Source organism: Nothobranchius furzeri, chromosome 3, assembly GCF_043380555.1.
Source record: "Nothobranchius furzeri strain GRZ-AD chromosome 3, NfurGRZ-RIMD1, whole genome shotgun sequence".
Lineage (NCBI taxonomy): Eukaryota > Metazoa > Chordata > Actinopteri > Cyprinodontiformes > Nothobranchiidae > Nothobranchius > Nothobranchius furzeri.
This window is the reverse complement of record NC_091743.1, coordinates 87795023-87813895: the sequence shown is the minus strand read 5'-3', so window position 1 is coordinate 87813895 and position 18873 is coordinate 87795023. Positions and strand designations below refer to the sequence as shown.

Below are 18873 nucleotides of genomic sequence, written 5' to 3'. Positions count from 1 at the left end.
CCCAGTTACCCATCACATTTAGTGAAGTGGACCCAAGCTTTAGCGTGCGTTCTTTCTACCATGCTTGCTCTGTTTACAACGGGCTCGCAGGGACCGGCAACATAACGCTCTTGCGCATGCGCAACTGTCTTGGCAGTACCGAAACGAGGCACCGTTTGAAATGACGTGAATCGGTGTTCGGTCGGTACTATGGAATTCGGTCGGTACCTTAAAAAGTACCGAATTCGGTACTCATCCCTAGATGCAGGTTACGTCGTCCTGTAGGTGCGCGGTCAGGGAGGAGCCCAGTCCGTCGTTTCAGTCCCAGTTCTAGTACCCCCTCAAATGCTGCTGTCCCAGTTGTTCCATCAGGTGCTGAGATGCGGCCCAAGTGCGGGCCATGAGTGCGACCACCAACATCAACAATGAGATGAACCAGGGGCGTGTCCAGGGAGTGGCCTGGGGTAGCACATGCCACCCTTGGAATCTGGCCACCCCAGGTGCCACCACACTAATTTACCTTTAAATAGGCTTTTCATTGTCCACAAAAGGCTTGGGGGTAAAACAAAAAAAGCAGAACCACTGGTGCCACCCTTGCACAAAGTTGTGCCTCACCTGGGCCACCCCATTTTAAAAGATCTGGACACGCCACTGAGGTGAACCCAGCAAGCTCGAAGTATTTCTTTATCTTATCTTTTCCGGGTTGGAGAGACGGCACCCTAGTGGTGGCCCACCCCTGTGCAGCCGGACTTCGTTGCCACGCTAGAGCGGTTAGTTGACGTTGATGAGCTTGCAGTGGGATAGAGGAATCCAAGATGGCCTCACAGCAATCTTCACAGCAGTGGGAGTGATGAGGAGTACTTCGAATGGACCTCTGGCTGCCCCATCAGTTTCGCTTCAGCGCCTTCATCAGAACCCAATTTCCTGGTTTCACGACCTGTGGCGAAAAGGCACAAGAAAATTCTGGGAGATCGCTGCTGATTTTGAATTGTTTTCAGCAAAAATCCTTATCTTCCAATATTTATAGTAATTCCATGCAGGCAGTGTAATAATGTGAGGAAATCGTTATCAGCCTTCCCTCCTCTTGAGGCATGAGGCAACTCAGGGCTCACCAGAAACAAAACATAAACAAAAGGTCAGATTCTGACAAGCATTGCGCCAACCCGATGTTAAAATTAGACCTCGCATAACATGTGAAAAAGCACCCGTCCCAAGGAACTTGCAATTACTAGTTCACATCAGCAAGGGGCAGGGTCGTGCAACACAGTGTGCGTAAAACAACAAAACAAGCCAAAACAAACTAAACAACTAACAAAAAAGCCATAATCCGTGGAAAGAAAATTGAAAATTAAACACAAAGTGATTTACATCACCTAGAAGTAAAAGAACTGATAGCCAAAATAATAACTAATAAAATCAAAAAGAATCAACCCATCTGGGAAAAAGGGTGAGCTTGTCAACACCCCCAAGCACATATCAAAACATAATAATATCATAGACTCTATGTGTTTGCTCTCACCATGGCAGAAACTTTCACCATAGTGACTTCTTAATTTAATCTCTTTGCTTCTAACACTGGAATTAACTAACAACGAAACCAGTCCTAACTATAAAAATAATATTTCGACTCCACATAGATTCAGTGAGGTAAGGTTGCTTCAGAGAGCATCAACAATGTACAATGTCACTCAATAATGCAACTCAAATAATGTGTAAAATTTGTCAACAGGAGATAAATACTGGGAAATTAAAGCTCCATAAGCGAAATCGGACAACAGAATTATCTAAGGAAAATAAAACTCTACGTTAAATTGAACAATAGATTCTTCTAAGGAAAATAAAACTCATCTGTCACACAGAGACAGTGAATGATCAAAAATAAAACCACTGATGGCGTTCTTAGATACACACAACCCTAAAGGTGTTTGAAAAGAGGATAATCGCTTCAGGAAGGGAAAAGACGTACTAAACAAAAGAAATAATTCATAATTTACAATACTGTCAGACTCCAGCCATGTTTGCCCTAATAACTAATAACTCCACGGTGCATGACCCATGTGATCTTCAGTAGATGCAATGACATCATCATAAATTTAACTTAATATGATACTTTTTTTTTCTCTGGACAAGAAATATGTGATATGGCCCACCTCTAGATGAAATTAAAAATAATTTTACATTAATTATGAATATATAATTTTAAAGTGCCTGTGGGACATTTGATACGCCTCTAGCTCTCAAGTGTGTGTGTGTGTGTGTGTGTGTGTGTGTGTGTGTGTGTGTGTGTGTGTGTGTGTGTGTGTGTGTGTGTGTGTGTGTGTGTGTGTGTGTGTGTGTGTGTGTGTGTGTGTGTGTGTGAGAACAGGCAGCTGTACCAGGTTAAAGTTTGACAAGAATCAATACATTTTTATGCATTTAATCTACTGATTTATGTTTATAATTTCTCCAGACAGCTTGAAGTGAGAACTTGTAAATATTTTACAGGAGGAAAAATATTGAGATGTATATCGTAGATCGGAATTCAGCTAAACGATATCGAGATATAAGTTTTGGTCCATATCCCCCAGCCCTAGTTGGACGTGATCATGGTTTTGGACACCTGAATTGTAACGCAAATACAATATAACTCAGTGAATTTTAAAATACACAAACTACCATGTTTTTAAAAGCATCTTCCCTAAATAACAAATACTTAGTTACAAGGACTTACCATGAACACAATGAGCAGGCTCTAGGAGTCTAGGCGTTCTTCTGTGCATCTGCGTTTAATCTCTTGATCATCTGCAACCATCTCTTTCGTTCTTTATGGACGGAATTTGAGGAAAGATTTATTTCAAACCCCCGACAAGTTTTACAATCAATTGCACAGCAAAAGTGAATCGTTTGCTTTGCTAAATCCTCCTCCAAGCATGCAACACAAGCGAAGTATAAGCTACATATGCGGTTTCTTTCCATACAATCCCATGATGCAACATGTTGTTTTTACTTAAAGGCTAAAGACGTTATGGGGTTGTTGAAAGCGATAAGATAAAAACCTCTTCAGCCAAATGTTAAATACTCACAATTTATCCGACAACAATGCTTTCATGGTATATGAATATTATGCAGTTTTCTGGTGTGTGCTGTGTAGATGTTGGCCTGCTGTTGCAGCGTGATCTCAAGCGTGAGTAGCAGAAGTTAATCCTGATTTAGAGGTTTTAATCACAGCTGTTAGCTGTGGTGCAGAGCTTGTCTTGTCTCATTGAAAGGATGGCTATCTGTGGAATGAGACATTTGTCAGAGAGAAGGACTCAGCAGGTTGACTTGCCATTATGGTATTCACATTAGAAGAGTGCGGAGAAGCAGCTGCTCACTACCTTAAAGGCATGTTTTCTCATTTTGCGTTGTACTCTGTGTGGAGCACACATTCACTTATCTAACTGGACATGGGAACCCCCTCGTCTCCTATCTTTTTACGTTCTTGTTTCTTTTTTCTGAATAAATTCCTGTAGATTTTCTTTCTGTCAGACTAATTTAGGTCCTTGTTAAACATAGTGTTGAGTCAGTATGGCTGAGAGGTGAATCCCCCATCAGATGGAACTAAAGCTGCATTGTTATCTGTTCTGTTAGGATGTGACTCATCAGACCTACAGATGAACAAAAACAGGGTTTGCTCTGACACCAAGCATGGGTCCAGCTCATCCTTTAGTTTGCCATCTTTTGATTTGGGGAGTAATATTTATTGACCTCAGTAGGGCTGAACGATTAATTACATAAACAGTTAAATTGCAATGTGACAAAAGGAGATTTTCTAATGGCAAAGATTGCGAATTGACTGGCAGCGAGTTGTTAGCACAATGCTAATATACATTGAAAAACCCGTAGGGATGCTAATGCTAATATCGTCGATTACATTCTTACAAATTACAAATTCGTGCCAAATTATTACATTTGGAGTCTAATAAAAAGTAAAAACTGCCATAAATCAAATAAGCAGACAGATGATTTAGTAAAGCTATAAAACTGTAAGAGACTTCAACTCCAGAGTTTTGGCTGGCAGCAATGAATGCAACTGAACTAGTGATGTGACGCTCACGAACGAATCGAGTCTTTTGAACGGGTTTTCAATTGGGCCATTCCCATCTGTACCGGGTCGGCCCGGGCCGGGTAGCGTAGGTTGTTTACATATCTGGGTGGCCTGGAATTTTCCCGGGCCAACCAAGGCTCATTCTCGGCCCTCTTCCCGAGGGGTACTGCTTCAGGCCGACCAGGGCCAACACGCCCACTGCTGACAGCAAATTCACACCTTCCATTAGAGCAAGCCTCTGATTGGTGGGTAGAATCAGCCCATTCACACCTTCCATTAGAGCAAGCCTCTGATTGGTGGGTAGAATCAGCCCACATGGGCTTAAGGCAAGGATGTGTGGAATCAACCGGGCCAGGCTGGGGCCGACTGGGGCTACCCGGCCCGAGCCGACCCGGTACAGATGGGAATGGCCCAAATGTGAACAATGAGAGCCGGGGGAGGCGAGCCAGGTCTGGGTGAGTGGATGATCCAGGAGGTAGAAGCAGGTGGGGTACTGATAGCGGGTGCCCATAGGGGAGCAGCGAGACGTGGCGTGAAGATCCGGAGTTATTGTCGTAGGAGTTGGTGGAAGTAGACGGGGACCTGAGCAGAGCGAACAAGCAGGTTAAAAATACCAACAGACAGAACACTTGGGTTAAGTGCAGGACTGGCAAACAGATCTACCCAAACTGAGTATTCAACCAGCGTGGAGAAGTGTCACGCTGCTCCTTAAACACTCCGATGCCATGATGAAGATGCCAGACAGTTGGCGAATCTCAGCCACACACACCTGCAGGGAAACTCGGGGAAAACAAACAGGATAGTTACCCAGACCGTGACACTGGATTAACCAAAGTACCTAGATTCATCATCCATCGAATATTAAAGGCTCGATAATATTGATAATCCATATTTTTATGGAATATTACATTTTATTGAATACCTTTTATATTCTATTGAACACTCATTAAAAGTAACCACCTCCAAATCATTACCGTTTATTCCCTCAGATGGCCCAGTAACACAGCATAACACAACAACAGTAGTTGTAGTAATAGTGATGTAAGTCACAGCATGCTTCTCCATGGGGTTCTTTTTGAACTGGTAATCTGTGTCACCTTTCACTCGCCACACTGGTGGGAATTGCTGCTGCAGAGGTTACTATGAAACTGTCACTGCCGTGACGCGCCACTCATGCACCCAGTGGGATTTGAGGGTTTAACTATCACTAAATGCAACATGGGGTAATTTGAAAATGGTTCTAGAGACATTTAAACCAAAGTTAATCCCATGTTTACATGGCTAATCCAGCAGAAATATCTGATGGGAAGAGTCCTGCACTAGAGATTACTGCTGCTCTTTGAGCTGGTAATAACTCTAGAGTTCAGTTAAATAATGCGAATGTTTATTAAATAATATTTACATGAAACTCCACAAGATGAGAGTTGTTGTAAAACATGTTTAGAATAATCTCTGACTCGGTTCATGTTTACTGGCGATCTTCGGGGTTCTGTTTTTTGTGAAGAAGGTCTTAATGCCAACATAACACATGCTTGGCTATCGTGAGCTTCGTCAGCCTCAGTAGTGCTGATGTGCTGTGGTGGGGATCCCATCATGCTGGTGGGTGCCAGCTCCGTCAGGTTCTCATCAGGATAGGGGTGGGAGGAGTCTTCAGAATTATATTTACTGCAGTATAAACGCACGCATGCACACACACCAGGGTAACCGTGGGTCTTTAAAAAGTCAGTCTTAAATTTGCTTTTCCAAATTTATAGCCTTAAAAATCCTTAAAAATTACAAAAGAACCTTAAAAAAAGTTTCCAAAGGTCTTAAATTACCAAAGACCCAATAAACAAGATTATTTTATTTCTATATTCATGAATTTCTAGTTAGTGTTCAGCATTTTTTCTGTACGATGTTGGCGTAAGCGGAGCCGTACACATTCAGATGGTTGTGAAAGGGGGCTATTTTAGATGAGCACATTAGCTGGTTAAGCTAGTGGAAGATTGCGCCATGGGGACGTACAACTTTTATGGTAACTGGATGGCTAATCCCACGTTCGCGACGTGGTTAGCACCGATTCCAGGCAATAGCTGGAAATTATAGCTTAAATTTAATTAAAAAATAGCTTCAATTTGGTCAAAGTGGCCTTAAAAAGTCTTAAATTTGGCTCCCTTAAACCTGCAGATACCCCGACACACACACACACACACACACACACACACACACACACACACACACACACACACACAATTTCTCCTTTAATTTAAAGAAATCCTCTGATTTTGATTTAGAATTTTCCTGTTAAAAGTCTTTTCGTTTCAGAGTAGATCCAACATTGTGCTTTGACGGATGGTCTATCTGTAGACACTTGTTAAAATTCTAATTAGATATTAAAAGCAATATGGCATTTATTTTCCTAATGTTATATGGAAAACCCTGTCTTGTGACCTGCTACCTTCTTTCTAGTTAGGACAGGCTGGGGGTGTGTGGATCTTTTTCTTAAAGGGTTAAAAAATTGGGGGCTTGTTTATTTTTCCTGTTGTACCAAACCATGAGCCCTAACCGAGGTATGTACCAGATTGTGATTTGTTTACCATTACACCTTTTTTGTTTATATCTATAAAATATTTGAATCATACTTTCGGTAAACTGCTTTAAAGTAAAAAAAATGTATTTATAGTACAGATTTAGATGCATAGACACATAAAACATTTTAGTCAGTTAAAACAACACTTTAAGTTTAAACAGCAGGGAGCCTTTAGGTTTTTATTGTGTTCTCATGCTTTGTGACTCCGCCCCCTTTTCTTTTGTAAGATGTTGGTTTTATTCAAAATTGTTTTCATTTACTTTTATCAGGTTGTAGTTATTTTTGCCTGACTTTTTCCTTTGTGTTTGATTTTTGTCCTGGCCTCTTTGTTTTTCAGATGAGGGCAGGAGTGCCGTTCACCTGGCAGGAGGGGCTCAGATAGTAGCTGAACACATTAAATCCCTCTCCCAAAATACTGATGTGGAAAATGAGAAGCTGTTGACTGTCTTGTGTGGCATGCTGGTGAATTATAGCAATGATAATGGTAATAACCATCTTCCCCCAAGACCTATTGCTAACTGATCTCGACTAATCAGCTGATTTTCTTTTTCTTGTGCAACGGCAGAGGAGGTTTGAACAGAATCTGGGATTCTGGTTTAGACTGATCTGTCATTTTTCCCTGTCATGTCTACTTCCTTGTCTAACTTAACTTTCAAGGTAATCAGAAAATGTTAATGTTTGCTTTCATCCTAGCAGTACTTTCCTCTTGTTGCTTTGTGATTTTGTAGTGCACACTTTGACTCCGCTGGTCGGTTAAATGCCTCTCCTGAAACTATAGGGTTGCAGGTTCGAGCCCCACTCAGTCTGTTGCAGTTGTGTCCTTGGACAAGACACTTAAAGGTGCAATATGTAAGAATGACACCAAATGGTCAAATGTGTGTACTGCAGTCCATTTTCGTGAGCAAAAAGTTACTTTCTCACTACCGTTCCATGAGTTTCATGTTGTTGGCAGTCATGGATCAGCACCAGATGATTCTAGATGACAAATGAAGACAAGTCGATAAATACAATGTTATATCTGGTGTTGGCACTCTAGAGTCTTTTACGGTAGGGAGCACTTTATACACTTATTAAAGTATTATGCCTCTGGCATCAGAGGGAGGGAAGTTTGCCATCTTGCTGTTATAGTTCTGGGTCCTCGTTTATCAACCGTACTCACGCACAGATCTGTTCGGATTTCGTGCATACTAATACAATTCAATTCAAGTTTATTTATATAGCGCCAAATCACGACAAGAGTCGTCTCAAGGCACTTCACATAATAAACATTCCAATTCAGGTCAGTTCATTAAGCCAATCAGAAATAATGTTTCCTATATAAGGAACTCAGCAAATTGCATCAAGTCACTGACTAGTGTCAGTGACTCTACAGCAATCCTCATACTAAGCAAGCATGCAGCGACAGTGGAGAGGAAAACTCCCTTTTAACAGGAAGAAACCTCCAGAGAATCCTGGCTCAGTATAAGCAGCCATCCTCCACGACTCACTGGGGATCGAGAAGACAGAGCAGACGCACGCACACAAACACACACACACACACACACACACACACACACACACACACACACACACACACACACACACACACACACACACACACACACACACACACACACACAAATGTGTCTACATACTAGAACAGGAGACATAAAACTTCATTAGATCAGGATCACAGGAACAAGGCGGATTCAAGGCTAGATGCTACCCATGTGAGAGTATCAACTGGCATTGGGGTTCTTCTTCTTCTTCTTCTTCTTCTTTTGGAGTTTTAATGGTGGTTGGCAAACAACCAATGGTGCATTACTGCCACCAACTAGTGTGGAGTGTGGTCTGGAACAGCAGCCTCAAAACAAAACCGGCCATAATACACACATTGTGCGGTATTCTTCATTATGTACTTTTGTGTGAAAATGTTCCTAAATATAAGAAAACCTCAGATCATGCCTATGCACAGCATCTAGTGGTAGAACGGTGGAACCACAACCAAAGGTCTCAGTCATCCACACGTTCCTCTTCCACAAATTAGTTTACCCAATAATTATTTGGGTGGAAAAACAGCCGTGTCACATAATTGGTGCTGAAACCTATAAAAGACACTGGTGACCGACGGGAATCTGATATTGAAGCATGGCTGGTCTTATGTTATTTTTCTATTCACAATTATTAATTTTCCCATTTTTTATGTTTTTTAATCATTTTTATTATATTATTTTTATTTTCTTGTACTTTTTTGTCCTTGTGAAACACCTTGTGAGTTTTATCTTGGGAGTCGCTATATAAAAGATAGTTTCTTATTACTATTATTTTAGAATTTGGCACTCTAGTTTCTAGAGGGGTGTCAAATTCAAACTCACAAGGGACCGAAATGAAACTCTGGGACGGAGTCGAGGGCCAAACCTTGAAAAAGTGACGGCAAATTTGCACATTTTCTTCATCAACATATATGCAATTTTGAACCTTTAAATTTGGAAACAAACTTATTTCTGCATTAACACTGAATGTGGAATAACCAAATTACACACGAGCAAGTCAGTTTTAAATAAAAGGCACCAGTGGTATTCATTACTTGTGGTATAATCAGCATTTTAAAAATCTTTAAATCTTTTCTCACGGGCCAACAACAAAATAAAAATATCATTTTATCTTAAATGAAAATGCAACATCTCACCTGTTAACTTTCATGTTTTGGAGCAGAAAAAGAGCATAAAACCAACATATTTAAAGCTCAGTTTGCTCCACTGGTTTACTGTGATGCTCACCTGTTCCAGCCAGATACCTGCATCATGGGGTTGATCTGAGCTGAGGAGGAGACTCCTGTTGTTTTGTTCATCTTCATCATAATAATGACAACATTAGATGACAACAGGTGCTCACATAGGTTTGTGCTGATGAACATGTCTGAGCAGCTTGACCACGTTGTTGTGTGTCGGGGAGGAAACACAACCACAGCAGCCACAGAGTCGTGCTGGTTTGAGTGTGTCTCTGCTCGCTGGAGTTATATCGGCTCTGTCTGGACGTTAGTTGGAAAACATTCTCTTTCAGTCGTGAACACATTACTGAGCGGCTAGAATCTCCGTTTCTGGGCTTCAACGTCAGAAAACAGCTGAGTGAACTCGGCACTGAGTGAGAGGAGTGTAGTTTGTCCGAGACAGCGGAGCTGCAGACACCCGGCAGCAGATGCTGGAAAAAACACAAAGGAGGGGGCGCTTCGGCTCCGCGCTAACGCCGCAAAGCATCATGGGAGTTGGAGTCTTTGCGGTAAAATCGGCCAGCGGGCCAGTTTTAATACATTTTGATATTAATCTCGCGGGCCACATAAAAATGCTCCGCGGGCCGCATCTGGCCCGCGGGCCTTGAGTCTGACATATGTGCTCTAGAGGAAGCGTGTCCTCCGTGAGCGCACTGATCTCCCTGTGGGAGATCCTTCTGGAGCTATGCTGGGATTTGGGACCTTTTGTGGAGCCACAGACAAACCTTATATCCTCTGCAACTTGTTTGCTTCTTCTCCACTTCGGCAGCCAGTGGGTGTTTATCAGTGTCAAGGTGCCTGGCCTCGCAGGGCGATGTCTTGCGAGGCCAGGCACCTTGCTTACAAGGACACTGTCCTTCCTTGGTCAAAGAAAATGGTTAAATAAAACAGACTTGCATCACGTGACATGGGAAATAACATATTTTATATGTATAAGTTCAATATAAATATACGCTACCGGTCAAAAGTCTTAGAACGCCCCAATTTTCCAGTTTTTGATTGGAAATGATGCAGTTTAATGTCACATTGCACTCTGAAATGAAAGCATAGGACAAATACGCAAGTGAAATTTTATAAAGAAATCATGGAATCAATTTATAGACCAAAATGTATTCTAAACCTTTGACTCATCAAAGTAGCCACCTTTGGCAGATATAACAGCTGAACACACTCGTGGCGTTCTTTCTACAATATAAATCAAATATTCTTCAGAAAGTTTTTCCATATCTGTTTCAGAGGTTCCCATAAATGTGTGGCACTTGTAGGTTGCTTTGCTTTCTCTCTTCTGTCCAGTTCATCCCAAACCAGCTCCATGGGGTTTAAGTCTGGAGACTGTGCTGGCCACTTCATGTTTACAAGCTCACCATCTTGTTCTTTGTTCCTGAGGTAGTTCTGCCATAGCTTGGACTTGTGTTTTGGGTCATTATCTTGCTGTAGAATGAACCCCTGACCAACTAGGCGCATACCAGAGGGTACTGCATGGCACTGGAGAATGCTGTGGTAGCCATTTTGGTTCAGGGTCCTTCTCTGTACAAGTCACCGACCCTGGATCCAGCAAAACAGCCCCAGACCATCACACTTCCTCCACCATGTTTGACAGTTGATGCCACACACTGTGGAACCATCCTTTCACCTACTCCACGGTGTACAAAGATCCTGCATGATGAACTGAAGATTTCAAAGTTGGACTCATCAGTCCTTAGTACCTTCTTCCAGTCTTCAGTAGACCAATGGCAGTGTTTCATGGCCCAGGCAAGCCTCTTTCTCTTATTCTGACGTCTTAGCAGTGGCTTTCTTGCTGCAAGTCCTCCTGTCAAACCTGCAGCTCCAAGTCTTCTCTTCACAGATGAAACTGAGACTTGCTTACTACGACCACTATTAAGCTATGCATGAAGCTGTTGTCCTGTGAGCCGCCCATCACAAAAGCTGTTACCTCTCAGAAACTTGTCCTCTGATGCAGTTGTGGCTTTGGGTCTGCCAGAGTTTGCCCCAGAGTGCCTTTTGATGGAAACTGTACTCACTCACTGCGTTTACATGCAGCCAGTAACCCTTTTAAAACCCGGATATTCACAATAACCCGGTTCTGCAGGTCCGGGTAAACACCGGCAGAAACCCGGATATGCTCATAACCGGGTTTTTAAAAACCCGGTTACTACACCTGGGGTAACCCTTTTCTAACCCGAATGTTTGGTCGTGTAAACGCATACCGAGATATCCCCATCAAAGCGTGTGTTCTGCGCATGCTCTGTTCGCAAGGAATCTTGGTCTTTTGAGTAGCGAGACGTCTTGTATGCACCAGAACACCGGAAGTAAACAAGTTGGGAGCAACATGGCGAGTCGCAGCACAGCACCACACTTTCGGAGTGACGAGGAAACTAAAGCGCAAACAAACGCGGTCGCTATCTCTTCCGAACTGGGAAAAATTTTGTTGTTTTCACGGATACCGGAACGAGAAGAACCGGAAATGACGCATATTGCGTCTGGACGTAGTCCACACGTCCTGACGCTACCCCAACGTCCGCATTTACATCGGGTTATGCAAGTTAGGGGTAACTCCTTCTATTTGTGCTTGTAAACGGGTTTTTTCTGATCAACTCAGAAACCCGAATGCCGACCTTAACCCGATCATAACCCGGATATTGGCTGCATGTAAACGTAGTCACTGACACCTTGACTTTCTTTGCTATTTCTCTGTAGGAAAGACCTACCTTTTTAGGTGTTATGATGGTCTGTCTCTCTTCCATTGTTAATTGCCTTTTTCTGACCATTTTTGTAGCAACACACTATTATCTGCAGTACAATACTGTTCAGCTGATGCTAACGAGGTTATGGTACCACAGTATGTTCCAACACTGCTTTTATGCAGACTGAGGGGGTTGGAAGTAATCCAGAAAAGTTGGAACACCTGTGGGAATTAGCAGCACCAGCTTTCAAGGCTTGATCAACCTCCATTGCTACAGAACAGCTGTGTTCCCTGAAAAAGGCCTTTTTGTATAATTCTGAAATGTACAATATTTTTTCAGTTTTGAGTAACCTTACCTTTTTTTTAACCTCTGGCAGTTCACCACTTAACTTTGTACCATTTCAAGCTATTCAATGGACTTGAATGACCTAAACTGCAATAAATAACTGGAAACATTGGGGCATTTTAAATCTTTTAACCGGTATTGTATAACGAGCCTTTTACTTTAAAATTGTATGTATATTTGTTAAATATGTAAGCAAGTTCCTACCTGCTAGCCGCCAAAGTTGCAACTACTAAGCATCTAACCAACCATAAATAACTGCTTTAGATAAAAAAAATAATAATTATCCGGTATAGCTACAATTAGTTGACTTACATTTAAACTTGAAATTTGCCCCTGACGTAGCTGCTGGATTCTAAACCACCATCCTTTTGAAAACACTGAGGTGTATTCTGGGAAATTTTTTCCAAAGCTAGGCTGCAAGACACCTCCCATGTATGCTTGCTCAGCTAGCTAAACAGCTAACAAACGGAGAAAAGACGCCTCCGTAGAACATGAACATTTGGAACATACCTTAGCTTTTCCTGATGATGTATCTCCTAGGCAACCAGGTCGGGACAGAGACATCAAGGCAAGGCTCCTTGGCATTGAGAAACACCCAGTGTCTCGATCTGGCAATCAAAGTTTTTTTTATTTTTTTTTTCCGTGAAGAACCAAGAACCCAGGGTAAATGACTGTGAACGGACACGAGCACCTGGGTACGCACAGGTGGAATTTATCATCAGATGATTGCGGAGGAATGTGCATATGAGAGGCCACCGCATGTTTTATAAATCAGGATTTTGACCGTTTGTACGAACATTCTACATTTTGTTCATAGGAAGGAGTATAGGAATATTTATACGAATGTTTGATGAATGAGGCCCCTGGACTTCACACATCATTTCACTCTAATGTTGAAATCACCTACATTAAACCTTTATTATTATTATACTACTATTATTATTTTTAGAGCCGACAATTTGTTTCCAAGTAGGGCTGAACGGTTTTAGGAAAAGACTGAATTGCAATTTTTCTAGCAGAAATTGTGATTTCGGTTCAATTCTTGATTTTCTGCAAACAAAGGTCCAACACTAGCCTGCCAAGCCGGTCTAGATTCTAATCTAGTAGTGTTGTCAAAAAAATCGATACCCAGATATAAATCGATACTAAAAGTGGTATCTAAATTAGATATTCCATCCCTGTGGTATCGATATTATGGACTATTATACACAGCCTTCTTCAAGTACACCGACACGCACGACAGCCAGATGCCGTAAAGCAGCCTCCGCCTCCCAGACAAACAGAAGAAAACGCCGCATGGCTACATTGCAATTTCCCACGTGAGTTGTCTCCGATCCAAGTTTTGTCTGCCAAATAAATAAACAAAATCAGCAAATTTGGGAGGCGCTTCACAGCCCAACTTAATTAGCAAACCAAGTCCGACACTTAGTTGTATATTCACACTTATGTGCTTAAAGGAAAACTCCCGTTTATTGCAACCCGGACTTAATTTCTAGCATGCAGTACGTTTGTTTACTCACGCTGACAACTTTGGTGCTACTTGGATTCCCCGGGGTATTTAGATCCATCGGCGAATCGCCATCAGTGTATATCCATATAACGGGTGCGGACGGGCACCCATGGTGCAGCCTCGAAATAAGACATTATCTGCACCAAAACATCTCAATGTCGAAAGGTTTTGTTAGGAATCATTAACGTGATTTCCCCTGTTCGTTTGGAGCGAGTCTGGGATTTCTAGGCGTAAGCAGACTAGCTGCGGCTAATTAACCGGCGCTTTTAATGATGTCACTGCCGTGCGCCAATCTGTTTTTATTAAGATTACCGGTAGATGTACCTTTGTCCTACTGTGGAGAAATTCGTTTTCTCCCTTTATTGACCAACAGAGTTGTTCAAAAGTACAGAACAAAACATATGGCATTACAGCTTATGACAAAAATGCACCTTAAACAGAGTTTAAGCAGCAAAACATCACTCCGCAAATAGTGTATATATAGTGAGACAATTCATGATTTAAAGTGTTAACTTTCACCAGTTTTTGTATGCACGTTTGAAAAAATGCTGATACTTGAAAGGTTTAATCACTTAATACACTTAATTCTTAACATTTAATTTTTGCAATATAAATTGAGGAATGTTATTTTTTGAATAAACTTGTTCAATAAATTGGTGTTTTTAAATGCTATCGAAATCGAGTATCGAGTTTTTTTCCAAGTATCGAATCGAGTTTGAAATTTTAGTGTCGTGACAACCCTATAATCTAGTACAACAAATCATTTACATTGTTATTTACTATTTAATCATACAATAAAAAAAGTTAAAGCTAGTAATATTTTCTCCCATTATTATCTTATTTTTTATTTTTTATGTGTTTGTGAAGCAACGTGTGCTTGTGATTTTTATCTAGAGAGGAGCGTTATAAAAACATGTTCTACTCCAAAAATGCATGGAGGAAATCTGTAGGTAGAAATAGCTTTTAAATGTATTAAATAACAAAAAATGCACACAGTTTTCCCTGCATTACCGCAGCAGGCTGAAGCCGTCTGATAGTTTTTCCTCACTTAAACGTCGGCTCCATGAGAGAGACGCACGCATTCTGACACCTTAGCTTGTTTGAGCTAACGTGTGCCGTCAGAAACATTCAAACCATTTTTAAAAGAGAAGTTGAGCTTTCAAGTCAACTAAAGTGCGTGACTCCGCACTCGCGCTGATTAAGCATAAACCAAGCTTTAGAAGTCAGCCTGAACCTGCTGATGTGGGAGGAGTCTCTCTCTCCCTTACTATACTACGTTCTCTCTCTCTCTCTGTCCCGGGCTCACCTATGGTGCCATTATTGGCTCTAGCAGTGCTGTGTGTGGAAACATAAAACAGGGAAAATAACCTGAACATGCAGCTCTGGCAGCTGTGGAGTTGAGCTCGGCTCTGGATGGTACACCCCACCCCCACCCCCGCGCTGGCCTTTGCCGCCGCCATAACACGGGGAAAACCACTGATGTAAAAAAAAAAGTTACACAACTGATCCTGGATCAGTCAAAACCGCTAAAACCGCAGCTTTGACGGTCACGCGATTGTGCTGTTTGAAATCGCAATTTCGGTCCAGAAACAATAGATCGTTCAGCCCTATTTCCAAGTCATCGTTAGCATTATTAGCTCAACGTTAGCCTGCTGCATCCGATATTGGGAGTAAAACAAAAAAGATGTGCCTTGTTAGGAGTACAAGATATAACTTCTGGGTCAGTCCTGTTTACTTCGGTTCTTTAAACAACTTAGGAGTTTTAGCTTGCCGGTGTGAAATTACAAATGCCGATGAATTTCAGCTGCAGAAACCACAAAAGATGGAAGTAAAAGCAGTTTTAAATAAAAGGGTCTTCAGCTGCTTTTTAAAGCAGTAGAAATCTTGAAGTTTGCTTAAAGGCCCTGCAGTATTCGGCAGTATTCTGCAGTATTCCAAACAGCAGCAACAACATAAGGTTTCTGTGTGTTTTCTGAGTGAATGAGACAAAATTCTGACGTAACAAGTTCACAGCATCACAACTCTGCAGGTTTTACAGTTTTGTTGTCGGGTAAATGCTAGATTACAGAAGTGGTAATGATGGAAATGTCACTGATAATCTGGAGTGTTCTTAGTGTTATGTGCAGGTGGTGCAGTCAGGTGTTAACATCTGCTGATGAGCCACAACGACAGTTAAGATAATGACATGATGCATTAAATTAATTAGATTTCAAAAACCTCTGTGACTACTTGCATAAAAACCTGTTGTTAAACTGTTTTAAAACCAATGTGTTTATTACAAAATGATTTAGTATTTTCAACCCATTAGAGACAACTGTCCGTGTGCATTTGTTTAGGTGGTTTTGGGGATGTTTGGCCCTTGATATGCTATAAAGCTGACATGTCTGTGAAGGCTCTCAGTCATCCAGGTCATTGTAGTCTAAGGAGCTTTGAAAGAAAAGTGTCTGGACTTCTTTGAGTTGCTTGAAGACGTTTCTCCTCTCATCCGAGAGGTTTCTTCAGTTTTAAGGTCAAATGGTGGAGAGTCCCAGATTTAAACACAGTGGGAGTTTCCCCCCAAAGAGGGAACAAAAGACCCCCGATGATCTTCTACATAAACACATGAGCCAAGGTGTTAGGGTGGGTGTGGGTCCCATTCAGCCAGAGTTTCGGGTGAGCTCATTGTGAAGCCTGGCCCCACCCTATCATGTGAATTCCTGAGGTCAGATGGCCTAGGATATGCGTGGGTGTTAAGGCATCTGGGAAGGGATCTCAAAACTGGATTATAGATGCCCAAACAGCCACTTCACAAGCGCATGGCACAACATAGAAGAGCCACCTCCACGGGACAGGACTCAGCAGTTCATTTGCATCTAAAGGACAAAGGTCACTCTTTCGAGGATGCCAACGTTCACATTTTGGACAGAGAGGACAGATGGTTTGAAAGAGGAGTAAAGGAAGCCATTTATGTCCACTGTGAGCAACCATCTTTGAACAGAGGCGGTGGTTTACGACACCAACTGTCTGCCATCTATAATCCAGTTTTGAGATCCTGTAACTGTAACTGTTATTTAGTTACTGAATAACAGCCTTCCGCGTTTGATGTTTCCTCTGTGTGTTTGTATTCATTTGTTTTGCAGATTCCCTACAAGCCCAGCTGATTAACATGGGTGTGATTCCTACTCTGGTGAAGCTGCTGGGCATCCATTCCCGCAACACCGCCCTGACTGAAATGTGTCTAATTGCTTTTGGGAACCTGGCGGAGCTTGGTAAGTACGTCGACACCGTTTCACAAAGAGTTTAACATCTGAGGGAGTTTTGTTTATTCTTCTGTTTATTTTCCTCTCCACAAATGATGGCGTCTGTTATTGAGGTAATGAGGTAGAAGCTGAATATGTGCTACCGGACTCATCCGTGATGTAGGACTTATAATAACGGACTACTAAAATAATTACACCAAAGAAATATGAACAAAAAGCAGTTTTTAAACATTTAAAATCTTCTAAAACCGTAATTTCTGGACTGTAGAGCGCACCTCAATAGAAGCCGCACCAACAAAAAAAAAGGTTTTCTACACAAACTCCGCACTCAAATACAAGCCGCGGCGCAGCAGCCACATGCAGGTCTCCGGCGCACAGCGCATGCACGGCCATAACATAAGATAATTAGACAGAAAGACGCTACACGAAGGTTTTTCGTTGTTGTTTTAATTCAACAAAAGGAATTTTAAACACGGGTGAACGTGCCTGCAAGTTTAGAAAAGAAAACAGCACTGATAGCATTCATATTTCTGGATGTTATAAAATAAAAACAGCACTGACACGTTATTACCGGTAATTTGCATGTTTAGAAGAAAAGAACAGCGCTGACACAGCATTAATAAGCCCTGGATGATTAGAAAATAACAACTGCACACAACACATGCCTGGTTAGTAAATAAAACACACTTGCCTACCAGAAGAAGTCATTCGCTCTCATCTTGCGCACTAAAGCCATTAAAGTCCTCTTCTTCAGTGTCGGGAGTTGAACATCCTCAGAAGAGCTTCGTCACATACCTTTTCTGTGGCGATGTCCGTGTTGCTGTCATCATTCCCGGGTGAAGCTGGCATGAATGAGTTCTTCCCGCTGCCGTCTCCAGCGCCGAACCATGGATTCATTCATGCCAAGCTTACGTGCGGCAGCACTGTTTCCCTCCTTTACTGCCAGATCGATGGCCTTCAACTTAAATGCGGCATCATATGAACTCATACGTGTAGTTACCATGATGAGGGGGTGTGGATTAGAAAAAAATTCTTCGTAGTGCCAGCTGCTTGCACTTTTGACTTCCACCTGTTTCACTTTCTGCTAAAGCGCCCCCTGGTGGCAGGTGAAAGAAAATCTTCAGTAAAGCTGCACCTCATTATAAGCCACACGGTTCAAAGCGTGGGGGAAAAGGTAGCGGCTTATAGTCCGGAAAATTCGGTAATCGGTATTTATTGATATTTTGTTTTTTTCTACAAAAAAGGTAGGAAAGTGTCAGGTTGCGTTTCTGTTTTTTATTTATTTTTGTTAATTATGTTTGTATACACATGTAGCTTTAAATAAATGTGATTTTAAATTCTGGACTCTGTCAGAGGTAGACACAATTTCTAGGTTGTGCACAACAGGAGTGGGTAGAAACGTTAAGAGTGGTATTATTACACTTTAGATCCACACATGAATGAAAATAATTACTACAACACAATGATTATTAAGCTGGACATCGAGCTTATGGTAAAGTGGTAATTGATCATAATGATGAGGTTGCATAAGAGTTTGACTCGAGTAATTCTAATCTCAACTCACTAACTGATGAAAATGTTCTGTTTTATTTAGTTGGAATTAGGAATGTGTATCGGTGAAATTCTGGCGATACAATACGTATTACGATACAGGAGAGACGATACAATATATCACGATATATTGCGATACATTCAGTCAGACGATATTGGCGATATTTTTAGACTAAAATTA

General features: G+C 41.7%; 1 protein-coding gene across 2 annotated transcripts in view; it reads left to right on the top strand.

Annotated features, from left to right (window-relative positions):
• Nucleotides 1–18873, top strand: part of rap1gds1 (RAP1, GTP-GDP dissociation stimulator 1) — a 59427-nt gene that overhangs the window by 25667 nt on the left and 14887 nt on the right. The window contains exons 5-6 of one of the 2 annotated variants that reach the window (XM_015958185.3): nucleotides 6952–7098; nucleotides 17022–17150. In XM_015958185.3, coding sequence (XP_015813671.1) covers nucleotides 6952–7098; nucleotides 17022–17150 — 276 coding nt within the window. The remainder of the gene's footprint in view (nucleotides 1–6951; nucleotides 7099–17021; nucleotides 17151–18873) is intronic. The other variant, XM_015958186.3, reaches the window with a different exon arrangement.